Source organism: Pollachius pollachius (assembly GCF_949987615.1).
Source record: "Pollachius pollachius genome assembly, chromosome: 18".
Taxonomy (NCBI): domain Eukaryota; kingdom Metazoa; phylum Chordata; class Actinopteri; order Gadiformes; family Gadidae; genus Pollachius; species Pollachius pollachius.
In genome coordinates this window covers 14,863,307-14,876,610 of record NC_136951.1, presented here as the reverse complement: position 1 = coordinate 14,876,610, position 13,304 = coordinate 14,863,307, and the positions used below count along the sequence as shown (strand labels likewise).

Genomic DNA, 13,304 nt, shown 5'->3' with positions numbered 1-13,304 from the left:
TAAATAATAATGGATTGAATTCATATAGCGCTTTTCTAGACACTCAAAGACACTTTACAGTGAAGGGGGGGACCTCATAACCACCACCATAATCACATCTGAACATATACACACATAATCACATACACACACTCACACATACGTACACACACGCATATAATCACATACACACACATATACACACTCAGACATAGTCACATACAAACACACATATAATCACACACACACACACACACACACACATATACAAACACAAACACACACACACACACACAAATCCCGGTCGTAGCTTGTGATTTAAACAAGGGCACTCCTCTCCTTATCCTCGCTCCAGACCGGAGTGCTATTATCCTGGGGTCCACGCAGCCACCCAGCCACCAGCCGTAATTTATTGTCGGTTCAGCAAGGCAAATTTGCAAGCCCGGCATATTTCATTTGCTGAATACATATCATTATTAAAATATGACGTCCCCCCCCACCCCACTGCCCACCCCAATACCGGATTCCTTGTGTTTCAGTCTGCGGGGTGAAATATATTCTGCGATCCATCTCTGAGTATGGCCCGCGAATGGGATGCCGTTAATAAGAGGAGAGGCTGAGGCCGCCGTATCCCACGGTAACCGAGGGAGAGGAGGAGGAGGAGGAGGAGAGGAGGTGACGACGACCCGTAGCAACATCAATGAATATCTAGCCTGCTTCACGCAGGCTGTCATGAAATTTCAGAGTGTGAGAGTGCTGGCCCTCTGCTCTCGTGTGTGTGTGTGTGTGTGTGTGTGTGTGGTTCTGTGTGTATGTTTGTCTGTGTGGGTATCTGCTTGCGTGTGTGCGTGTGCGTTTGTCTTTTTGTGTGTCTGCGTCTGCATGTGTGTGTGCGTCTACGTGCGCGTCTGCATGTGCATGTGTGTGTGTGTCTGGCTCCCCATCCCGGCCCCATGGAGAAAGGAAGGCATTGAGGGGTTGAGCCTGCGCGGCGGCGGCGGCGGCAGTGTCCCTGTTTTTTATGTAGTGCCTCTTTGTGTAAAGACACGCTGGGTGGCCTGAGCTTGAATAATTCCCCGGGACTACGGAGCATAAAAAGCGGCCCCCTCGGTCCAGGCAAACGTGTTTGTGTATTTATGAGTTTGGCAGCGAGGGCTCCGGCGGACCCATATGATGGAGTCCAGCTCTCCTTCGCGGCGGTCGGACGCAGGTCGTTATCGTAAGTCTTTAACGCTGACCGCCGCACCGTGCGTATATCGACAGGACCGTAAAGGCGGGCGCTAAGCTAAGCGCTAAGCTACGCGCTAGTCGCGGTGTAAGTCGTAAAAGACAAAGGCAATTAACGTGTTCTGTGTTTACACGCATGGAGCAGCGCGGGGGGTTAAGGGAGGGATGTAGGGGGGGGGGGGAAACGGGGGAGAGGAAATGGGAATTGAACAGATAGAGATGGGGAGATGGCGATCGATTTGTTAGAGGTAATGTATGGGTTATAGAAAATATCTGGGGGGTGGAGGGAGGGAGGGGAGAGAAGATGGGGAAAAGTAAAAACCAAAATGAGAAGATCGTGAGAGAGAGCGAGAGAGAGAGAGAGAGAGAGAGAGAGAGAGAGAGCGGAACAGAGATAAAGCACAAAACAGGATTATGACTGAGAACAGGAAATTGTTCATGAACCCTAGTCCTCCACTGCTAAAATATAATAATATAAACCGTTATATTCGTCAGAACCACTATTTCTAGAACGTTCTTCCCTGCGACCTAGCAACACAAAGAGCTCCCAATGACTCACTTGAAATTCAACAAGTGGCACCGGGCCAAATTATCTAAACATTTAAACTACTTAAACCTCCCTCCCCCGCCCACCCCCTATTCCGGCACGATAAAAATCAGTTTGACATTTAATTCCATCTCCTGAAGCCTTGGGGTGATGTAGCCTGCGGTGATTACCGCGCGGCTAGGGTACATCATCACAGCTACATTGTTCCCGCTCTTTTTAGGCTAACGTCCGTGACAGCGCCTTGCCCTCCATGCTGCATAATAGCATTACGGGCTAAATGAGTGACACAAGTTGTTATAGCCCTATAACGCCAGCAGTTGTCCTTTACAGTGGGCTAAACCCATTAGCCCGGTTGGGTTGGATGCGTGCCCTGGAATGGGGTCCCTCCAATGCAATTTATTCAAGGGTGAGTCAAGCTAAGGGGATATGACATGCCAATGTTTGCTACTGATTTTCATTATGTGTCATTCCCTTCTAATTTTCTTTCAATTGAACCGTAAGAGCTGGCTGCGAGAGGCGGGCGAGGGCGACCAGAGAGGGGGCCCTGTTCCGCTGGAAAACATCCGCGAGAAAAGGCGAATAATGATCTTTATGAAATTGCTTTAGTCACAATCTGACAGGCGAGACAAAGTGAGCGGCCGGCCTGTTAAAATCGATAAACCCTCCATTAGCTCTCTAAAGAGAAACATGCAATTTGTTTCGCGGCGGCGTGGCGTAGCCAATACCCTGCAAACCCCCCCCACCCCCCCCCCGTGAAATGCACAGCAGGGGCTACGGCCAGACATCCAAGCATCGGCGTCTGGGTCGGCGCACAACGTCTGACAGAGGGGGAAAGGTGGAACCCAAAATGAGAAGATTGTTAGAGAGAGAGAGGGGAAGAAGGGAGACGGAGAGAGACGAGGCGTAGAAAGAAGAGGGAAAGAGGGTCTTAAGATTGGGAGATGCGTCTGGGAGAGGAAGGAGAGTGAAAGAGAAGGACAGAGAGAGAGAGACACAGAGAGAGAGAGAGAGACAGAGAGAGAGAGAGACAGAGAGAGAGAGACACAGAGAGAGAGAGAGAGAGAGAGAGAGAGAGAGACAGAGAGAGAGAGAGAGACAGAGACAGAGAGAGAGACAGAGAGAGAGAGACACAGAGAGAGACAGAGAGAGAGAGAGACAGAGAGAGAGAGAGAGACAGAGAGAGAGAGAGACAGAGAGAGAGACAGAGAGAGACAGAGAGAGAGACAGAGAGAGAGAGAGACAGAGAGAGAGGTGAATGGAGATAAAGCACAAAAACAGGAGGATGACTGAGGACAGGAAATTGTCCTCAAGCTCTCGTCCTCCACTGATAAAATATGAATACAAGGCCTGAAGGCACCGCAGATCCGTGAGGCTGGTCTACCGACGCGGTGACCGTGTTTTGGATTATCGATGTGTATTAATTAACAAGCAAGTGCTCAGAGTTCACCTAGACTCTGCATAGCCTCCCCCCCGCACCACTTACGCACTTATTGTATGTTGTAAGTCCTGGCGCTTAAAAATAGTACTTGTGTACCATCTTTTCCTAGCTATCTTTGTCGTATACCGGGAATCGGTTAACCTAACATTGGTTAGTGCTTGGCACTTGGTTCTATGTATAACCTTACTGTACCGACAGCGATATATAAGTCGCTCTGGATAAAAGCATCTGCTAAATGCCCTGAATGTAAATGTAGTGCGTTGACAACAGAGGTTATACACCTTGTCCCTGCCCAGGTTAGACTCCTGTTCGCGTCATATCACTCCCTCTCTCTGGTATCCGCATGTCCTGCCCATCAAAAATACACAGCCTATAAAAAAGTATGTAAAACAATTGTTTTTATTTTAAATGTTTTTTTACGCAGATGGACCACCTGACAGGCGCGTTCCTCGAGGCGGAGAAACCTTCTCCTCTCGAGCCAGTTAGCCGAGCGCGGGGAGCAGTAAACTACTTAACCATCTATTGATCACAGGGAGGAAAAGGAGATGCCGCCATTGATTGGAGGGGCGGTCTGACTTCGCCTTCGAGTGTGCTAGAGTGTTAGCCTGTGAGCTATAGACAGGGGTATCTATATGAATGTGTATGTATTTATCTAAATATATATTTATATATATAAACACAGCGGAGCATCGTCAACGGCAATGATGGATGTATCGCTAGGGCAACCAGAAGCTGCCCCAGGAGGAAAGTGCTGATGGAGCAGCATCCTTGCTCCTCATCATCCTCCTCTTCCTCCGCCCACTGTCTGACAGGTCAGTGGACAAATGACCGGGACATCTCTAAGTTCACCGGCCAAAAGCTATAAACGTTTCTAACCTCTCCCCGCCCGAATCTGGGCGTCTCTCGGTCATCCAACCCGAAGCTCTGCTGACCTTTGACCTCTCCTAACACTGGATCCTTCCCCAGTGTTAGGAGTGTGTGTGTGTGTGTGTGTGTGTGTGTGTGAGCAGGTGTGTGTGGGTGAGAATGTAAATGTATCTGTGTGTATGTGAGCATAAGTTTGTGTACGTGTGTGTGTGTGTGTGTGTTTGCATGCACATATGTGTGGCCATGTGTTTCTGTGTTTCTGTGTGTTTGTGTGTGTTTGATGAGGACTGAGTTTGTGTGTGTCTGTGCATGCATAGATGTGTGGGCGTGTGTGTGTGTGTGTGTGTGTGTGGGGGCGAGCATGCTTATGTGTGTGTGTGTGTGTGTTTGTGTGTGTGCGTGTGTGTGTGTGTGTGTGAATGCATACATGCGTGGGCGTTTGTATGTGTGTGTGCATGTGCTTGTGTGTGTGTGTGTGTGTGCGTCTGGCGTGCTTGTGTCAGTCTGAGTTCATCTGTTTATTTGCATGCATGGCCGCCCCCAGCTGAGGCTCGCTGGCTGCCTGCGACCGTAACCGAGTGTCTCCATGAAGCCTCTCCAAGAGACACAGTGATTCCCCTCTCCCATTAAACCAAGCAGACCGTCGCCGCTACGCCCCAACCTCCGCCCAACCACCGCCACAACCTTCATCCAAACCTCCGCCCCCGAGAGGCTCCACCACGCCCATAACCCTAACCAATGGCCACAACGGTTACCATGGCCACAACAGTCACCACGGACACAACGGTAGCCCTTCAGCCTGGGAGCATCTCCGGCACACCGACAATAGCAACCACGCCCACACCAGTAACCAATCCAACAACGGTAACCACGCCCACACCGGTAACCAATCCAACAACGGTAACCACGCCCACACCGGTAACCAATCCAACAACGGTAACCACGCCCACACCGGTAACCAATCCAACAACGGTAACCACGCCCACAACGGTAACCAGGGCCACCAGGATACGCCTAACGACCGTGGCCCTTGACCCCCACCCTCGTCACGGGGCCTTTGCGCCCCTTAACTCCGGCCCCCCTCCCTCATCGCCTCTCCCCCCTCCCCCCAACCCGCCGCTGCACCCCACTGCCTCGGCCAATCACAATCGCCCGCCGCGACACCGAGGAGACGAGTGATCTGTGAGTGTGTTGCAGAGGGGGTTTCTCATTCACAGCCCAGAGCCGTTCTGCTCCATCAGCCGCTGAATTAGAGCGAATTGGATTTTTTGTGCTCCGTATTTAGTCGGCTCTAATTGTTTGGAAATGGTTGTTAATGTTTCGGTCAGTTAAAGTCAGCCGGCTGCCTCTCTAAAGAGGCTCTACGCCCACCCGGTGCGTGAGAAGAGTGTTTAAGTCTGGGGCGGCGGTCTCTGGGTGAGGTTGGCGGTTGCGTCCGACCCGAGGGCCAACAAGACGGCCCCCAGAGTCGATCTCCATCTCTCGCTCTCTCTCTCTATCTCCCTCGGGGCGTCCGACCCCGCGGGGCATTCCAGAGAGCTCGGCTTCTGATTGGTTGACGCCTCTCGGGCCGTCGATAGTTCCGGAAGCCAGCGAGAAGCCAAGCCCCCGCCCCCCGTTACCGCCAGCCGGCCATCGATTGGACCGGGAGGAGCATGACGGCTCCTCTCACACCCCGGGAACCGGTGGGAACCAGATCAATAGGAGCACGGCGAGAGCGTAAATACCAGAAGTTTCCACGAGCGCCGGGACGCAAAACAGAAACAGGGGTCCATGAGACGGACAGCTGTGGTTTGACGAGGGTTCCCATTACCTCCAGGAAAACCCAGGAATCCTGCCTCCTCCTGCCTCCGCCGCCACGGTGATTGATTCATCCCAGTCAATTAATTAGCCGAGCCTTTAGGTAATGAATCAATTATGCAATTGATTAATGCGCGTTGCCCTTATGGATTACAGCTGATACTAACCATTAAAGATAAATTGCACTCAATTTAAATTTGTTTGCGGCGGGATTATGTGAGAAAATAACGGCAGTGAGGAAAAAAGGGCTTCAGGGTGATCCAGCGTTGGCGAGAGTCTGTAGAGAGCGGCGCCATGTACCCCTCCCACGCGCATGCCTCCGGGTGAGAAGGTGGGAGGAGGGGCTTTACATACAAGAGCATTATCCGTGTGTCACTTCATCTCGGAGCGTCGCTGCGGGGCTGTGCATGAGCTCACATCCTCCCGCACTCCTCGCCGTCGTCTGATTAACATACGGCAACGTAAGGCGGCATTACAGATGTACGGACACACCTCTCCCGCTGTCGCCGCCGCCGCCGCCGCGCCTCAAACACTTAATCCCACGCTAATACCTCCACCGCCGCAGAGACACAATGTCCACAATGGGAATCGTCTTAGGATCTTTAACAAATCAGCTTAAGTTAAGTCCTTGATCAGAGTTATTGTGACAAAAGGCTTCTTCAGAAGGCCCACTTCTGAGGACACAGGCCTAACCCCCGAGCCGTCCAAAGACAAGGAAGACCCCCGCCAAACAGAGGGGGAGAAACCTTGAGAAGGGGCCCAAAAACGGACGGAGGCGCCGAGTAGAATTGGAGCGCAAAACACAGACGGGACGGCGAACGCCAATTCGATCACGGGGCGAAACAGCCGAGCGAGCAGAGAACGGGGGCGATGGGGAGAGACGAGGAAGGAGAGCGGGAGGTGACTCCTAACTGTCAACATGAGGTCGGAGCCCTTCTCTTTTCCACCGGCTCATAAATAAAGACGCGGTCAGAGCGCGGGGCCGCCCCTGACAGCCAATAGCGGAGAAGTTGGCTCCACTTGACCCAGATAGCCACCTGAGGACCGGGGAACGCGCGCAGGAAGTAATAAAGCAAAGACCTTGAGGGCCGCCGTCGGTCAGCCTGAATACATCCCGGCTCCCTCACTCTCGGGCCCGGCGCCGGCGCCTGGGTTCAAAATGAGAATCGATGGGTCGTGGCGGTCCCTGAGGAGCCGGCGGAGAAGGCCAGCGGGCCTCCGGGGGCCCCGGGTCGAAGCGGTTCCCGTTATGACCTCATAAATAACAAATGGCGGCCGGGCGGCGAGGAACGGCTGCACAGGGATCTCCGCGGGTCCACTGTAACGCTCTCCTCCTCCGCCGTGGGAAACGGGGCAGGAGTTGATGTTTAAAGGTCAACTCTTTTTTTGTAATGTTTTTGTAGAGGCTAAGCGTTGGCGTGGTACAGCGTGGCGGTGGGACTCTGGGGTCGACTCCGCAACGGCGTTTAAAAAATGTATGGTGTTTGGGCAGCGAGGTAAATATGTCGGTAAGTATTTCGGGTGGAAATGTCGGTGTAATATACCTCGTAAAAATGTCGGGTCAATATGTCGGGTCAATGTGTTGGGTTAATATGTTGGCTAAATATGTAGGGTATTTATGTTGGATGAATATGTTGGGTAAATATGTCGTGTTAATATGACGTATTCTACTTTAATCCCTACTCCAGACTCTTAAAATCACATTTATTAAAAATGTATATATGTTGGACCAATTATCCTTCTGTCTTGCCTTTGGACTTATTAATTTGTAAATTAAAACATTAATTCATATTTGTATATGTTTATTTTCATCCAATTGACAATTGATGATCCTTATATTTTATGATAGACTATTAGAAATATAAATAGAAAAATTTAAATATTCAAATTAATTGACAGTCTGTACAAATGTTAAATCATCTCTTTCAGAGATCCGGTGTAGATATCAGGGCTTTTATCTGTGTTCCTGTTTCTATTTGTATGGTTATTATCTTTGGTTATGTCCTCTTATTTTAGCGGTGCCTCACTAGTGCATCTCTCTGCTGCTGCCGCGGTGGCCGCTGGATTCCCCTCCGAGGATGCTGAATGTTTATCTCTTGTTGTCTCTCGTCATCTCAAAACATGTTGACGCTGTGAGGGTCTAACTCCTCCCATGGTATTTATAGAACAAAACCTGATTACGATTATGAGCTTGGTAAGGGATATTACAAAATCAACACTATAATAAATTCCAAAATAATATACTGTCTTTTAAAAATATTATTTTTCGGCAAAATATGACAAAATAATTTTCAAATGTATCACATTAATTCACTTTTTGTCAACCGATAATTGCCTCTGAAACCTTGTTTCGGTTGGCGTCGATAAGTTTGGCAGAACACCGCAACCGCGAACACGATGGCAATACTTTCTGTTGGGGAAGCAAGATTTAACATTTGACTTTCTCTGGTGTTTACTTAGTTGTGAAACTCCTGACCTCAGCGTCACACACGTGACTAATCCTTTAAACAGAGATGAGACGCTTAGCCGGGACGATAATTAGCCACTAATCCCTCGTGGAGAGATGCTGCCCTCCCTCAAACTCTACTTTCGCCCGCTCCTCATAACACTCATTAACCTCACGTACTTCTTTTATAAAACCTTAACTGGAACGTATTCATTGGGATACATTCATGTCTCGGTCTGTCACTCTTAAATTTTCACCATGTATTAAAATAATGATGTCCGGATGTAATGATGTAAAATGAGCCACCATTTTATGTGCTAACATCCTATCGGATGTAAGCATTTTATGTACACCGTGTATTTTGATACATGGCGTACATAAAATGGTGGCCCGTTTTAACATCTGATATTACATCCGAATTGGAAATAAAATAATTAAATTGAACAGTACAGTGATTCTTTCAGTGCATTGCTACATGCACATGTAGAGGTACTTGCATGCATACACATGCACGTGACGCACACACAAACACAATAACACTTACACTTACACACACACACTTACACAAACTTACACTTACCCTTATAAACACACACACACACACCCACACACACACGAACACACACACACACACACACCTGAACACACACACACACACATACACACACAAACACACTCACACACAGTCACACTCACACACTCTTACATACACTCCACAACACGTAGTGGAATTTGAAAACAGCTGTCAATGCGCAGACCGCCGTGCTTTACATCTCCCTGCAGCGATCGGTGTAAATGTGATTCGCCCCGTTGCTCGAATTATAGAAGTGGACAGCGTGAGAAATATGAGGTGTGGAAATGTATCCCATAATGTCTTAATATGACCCCCCCCGCCCCCCGGTCATCACTCGTACTCTGGACAAACTCTGCAGCAGGAAGAGACGGCAGCCATCGCCACGGTTACCACGGGCTGATGCTCGCCGTATAAGTTTGAGGTGGGTGTAATCGATGCTGAGAAGGAGGTAACTGGAGATGCTAGCTAGCGAGGTAGTATCCTTCCATCCCAGGATGGCCATGACAGGAGCCCACGGCCGTGGTCACACACACACACACGCATACGCACACACACACACACACACTCACACACACACACACCTACACACACACACACACACACACACACACCGAGCCGGTTGGCAAAGCATCTAAGCACAAATTCCTATCATATGCACATATACAAACAACCACACAAAACCACATGTGATCAAACACTCACACACACTCGCATTTGCGTGTTCTAATAAATGCACCTTAGCACTAATTCCAATCGCATTCACATACAAGCAGAAACACACAAATAAACACAGATATTTCAAATTTATATAAATGAACCTAAAGGCACATTCCTGTCATGCACTTCCCAACAGCAAACACACATTCATACACACTCACATACATTCCAATATTTCATATCAGAAAAACACTGAGACAAATGCACACACACACACTAAGACAACGCAGACACACACACACTAAAACAGACAAGCGCACGCACACACAAACACACAACCAGACAGAAGCAGTTGAGAAACACCAGGGAGGAATCTCAAAGATTTCTATTTTAATTTCAGTCATTTGTGTGTGTCAATGTGTGCGCTCGAGTACGACTGTGTCGGTACACCACACCGCTGTTCTGTTTCAGCCTGTGTGTGTGTGTGTGTGTGTTTGTGTGTGTGTGTGTCCTCAGAAGACTGCCGCTAATGCAGTCCTTTGAATTCATTATGTCTCCACCCGGCCACACAGCTGGTGTTGACCTTGGCCGCCCATAGCCTCAAGTACATCTTTTCCTTTGTATAACACTCTCTCTCTCTCTCTCTCTCTCTCTCTCTCTCTCTCTCTCTCTCTCTTTCTCTCACTCTCTTAACCACTCACTCTCTCTCCCTAAACCACTCTCTATCTCTGTCTCTCTCTCGCGCGCTCTCGCTCTCTCCTGAGCAGTTTTCAATAAGACGGGACCTTGAATGAGCACGGAGGCATGCAAACATACGAGACGACCTGCCACGCGCCCGCGGCGCGCTACGTGTGAGTGTGTGTGTCTCTCTCTCTTTGTCTGTGTGTGTGTGTCTCTGTGTGTGTGTGTGTGTGTGTGTGTGTGTGTGTGTGTGTGTGTGTGTATGTGTGTATGTGTGTGGCGGTGCAGATGACATGCTCGCTGCTGTAAAAGGACAGCATCCAGGGTAAACTGAACGGGAGCCGGAGATCCTTGAGCACACGTCAGTCACACACACACAAACGCGTACGAACACACATATGCATGCACACACACACATACGCAGACACATGCACGCGCACACGCACGGGGACACGCTCGTGCACTCACTGACAGAAGTGAAGTTGCTGGTGCGAATCTCTCCACCTGCCTTGCCCTAGGGAAGGTGTGTGTGTGTGTGTGTGTGTGTGTGTGTGTGTGTTTGTGTGCTTACGAGTGTGCATACACTCACATTCATCCCCATGTATTAAAAAATATCCCCCTCACACCCCAAAAAAACTACATAAACACACACACAAGATCTCCCTCTCTCTCTCTCTCTCTCTCCTAAGGGTTTCTTCTCCTAAAGGGGTCCAACAGAAGTGAGTGACAGGTGGAAACTTCCGGTTTTAGGAACACTATTGAGAACACACGCGATTTAATTGCCATATATATATATTTGTCATTATGGGATGTCAGAACACAGCGGAGACAGGGTTTTGCCCTGCGGATAGAGCCCAGCATGTCCTACACACAGACATACACACACACACACATACACACACACACACACACACACGCAAACACACACACAAACACACACACAAAACCGCAGTCTCTTCCCGCTCTGAACAACACAGAAACAACAGCTGGGCGAGCGTGTTGGAGGGGCTTCACTGATACTGTCAGGGAGAGGATTCACAAGGGGGCAGAGGGACAGACAGACAGAGGGACACAGAGGGACACACAGAGGGATGGGGACAGACAGACAGCGGGACATACAGAGACAGACAGACAGAGGGACAGACAGACAGAGGGACAAACAGAGACAGACAGACAGAGGGACAGTCAGACAGAGGGACATACAGAGACAGACAGACAGAGGGACAGACAGACAGAGGGACACACACAGACAGACAGAGGGACAGACGTGACATACAGAGGGATAGAGGGAGGGGGTCAGGGATTAAGGGATTGCGATATAGCTGCTTGACATCGATTTTCCCCAGCGGATGGACTCTAGTGCCATCTACTGACTACTGACTACTGAGCCTGAGACTCTACTGCGACTCTACTGAGGCTGAGACTCTACTGAGGCTGAGACTCTACTGCGACTCTACTGAGGCTGAGACTCTACTGCGACTCTACTGAGGCTGAGACTCTACTGTGACTCTACTGAGGCTGAGACTCTACTGCGACTCTGCTGAGGCTGAGACTCTACTGAGGCTGAGACTTTACTGCGACTCTACTGAGGCTGAGACTCTACTGAGGCTGAGACTCTACTGCGACTCTACTGAGGCTGAGACTCTACTGAGGCTGAGACTCTACTGAGGCTGAGACTCTACTGAGGCTCTACTGAGACTACTGAGACTGAGTCTCTACTGAGACTCTACTGAGACTGAGACTCTACTGAGACTGAATCTCTACTGAGACTATACGGAGGCTCTACCGAGACTCCACTGAGACTCTGCTAAGACTCTACTGAGACTTTACTGAGACTCTAGTGAGGCTCTGCTGAGACTCTACTGTGGCTCTACTGACGCTCTAGTGAGGCTCTACTGAGGCTCTTCTGAGATTCTGCTCAGACTTTGACTCTACTGAGACTGTACTGGGGCTGAGACTCTATTGAGACTCTACTGAGACTTTTCTGAGACTCCACTGAGACTGTGATTCTACCGAGACTCTACTGAGTCTCTGCGGAGACTCTACTTAGACTCTACTGATGCTGAGACTATACTGTTCACCACAACTTATCCTGCTTATTACACTCGAGCCGAGTCGAGCTCGGGTCTCTCCGTTGAATTCCACGCGACGCTGAACTACTTGTTGTGGCGGGATGATGTAAAAGGGTGTAAAACGCCTCGGCGGGCCCAGTGCAGTGTGGACGTCGTTCGTGTGTTCTCGCGCACTGCGCAGCAGGCTGCAGAGAGCCCTCACAAACACACTCACACATCCAACACGCACACACCACGTCTGACACTCCGAGTTCCAGTACAGAAATACAGAAATAGAAGTTTACGAACCGTGCCTTCCTCTTTCGGATTAAAAATACACCTAATATAATCGATCTATTTAATTATTTTAATAACCATAATAATAATTACAACAAAAAATACAAAATATAATAATAATTATCATTTATACATTTATTATTATTATTATTATTTTATTTTGTATTTTTTGATGTAGCCTCCATATTTAGCTAATAATAATACAATAAGAACGAATAATAATCAGCAAACGTTCACCGGTCGTCGCGGTTACCTTCTTTGAGGAGGCGCGCGTGGAGCAGCAGGAGGAGGAAGGAGCACAGCGCGGCGCCCGCGAGCGCCCACGCGACCCGCGGCTGCAGCTGCATGCTGGCTGCTGGCGGCTCAAGCGCCGATCCCCATGATCCGCTCTGGGACTCGAACCAACAACCCAACAACCCGGTCCCCTTCAGCTCCAACGGAAGAATCAAAGCGCGTCTTTTCCTCTCTCGTGAACTCCTACTTTATAGTCCGGGTGGGACCTGCCTCGGGACCTGGATCCCCGCGTCCGGTGTGTGTGTGTGTGTGGGGGGGGGGGAGTCTGCGCCACCAGGGTCTTTATAGTCCGGGTGGGACGTGGACGTGCCTTGGGACGTAGATCTCGTTGCGCCACCAGGGTTTTAATAATATAAAGCGATCCGGTAACTGCGCGCGGGAATCGCTCTCCGGTTGTTTCCACCGTTCCGAGCTCCGGAGGCAGGGTTTAGTTTAGTCTCCTCCGG

At 49.6% G+C, this 13,304-nt stretch overlaps 1 protein-coding gene across 1 annotated transcript in view; it reads right to left on the bottom strand.

Annotated features, from left to right (window-relative positions):
- The window catches only part of LOC307089586 (chemokine-like protein TAFA-5), a gene marked incomplete at both ends in the record, with an annotated part of 90,038 nt that extends 77,127 nt beyond the window's left edge, over positions 1–12,911 (bottom strand). The window contains one exon of the mRNA XM_079755935.1: positions 12,818–12,911. Coding sequence (XP_079612061.1) covers positions 12,818–12,911 — 94 coding nt within the window. The remainder of the gene's footprint in view (positions 1–12,817) is intronic.
- Positions 12,912–13,304: the final 393 nt, after the last annotated feature.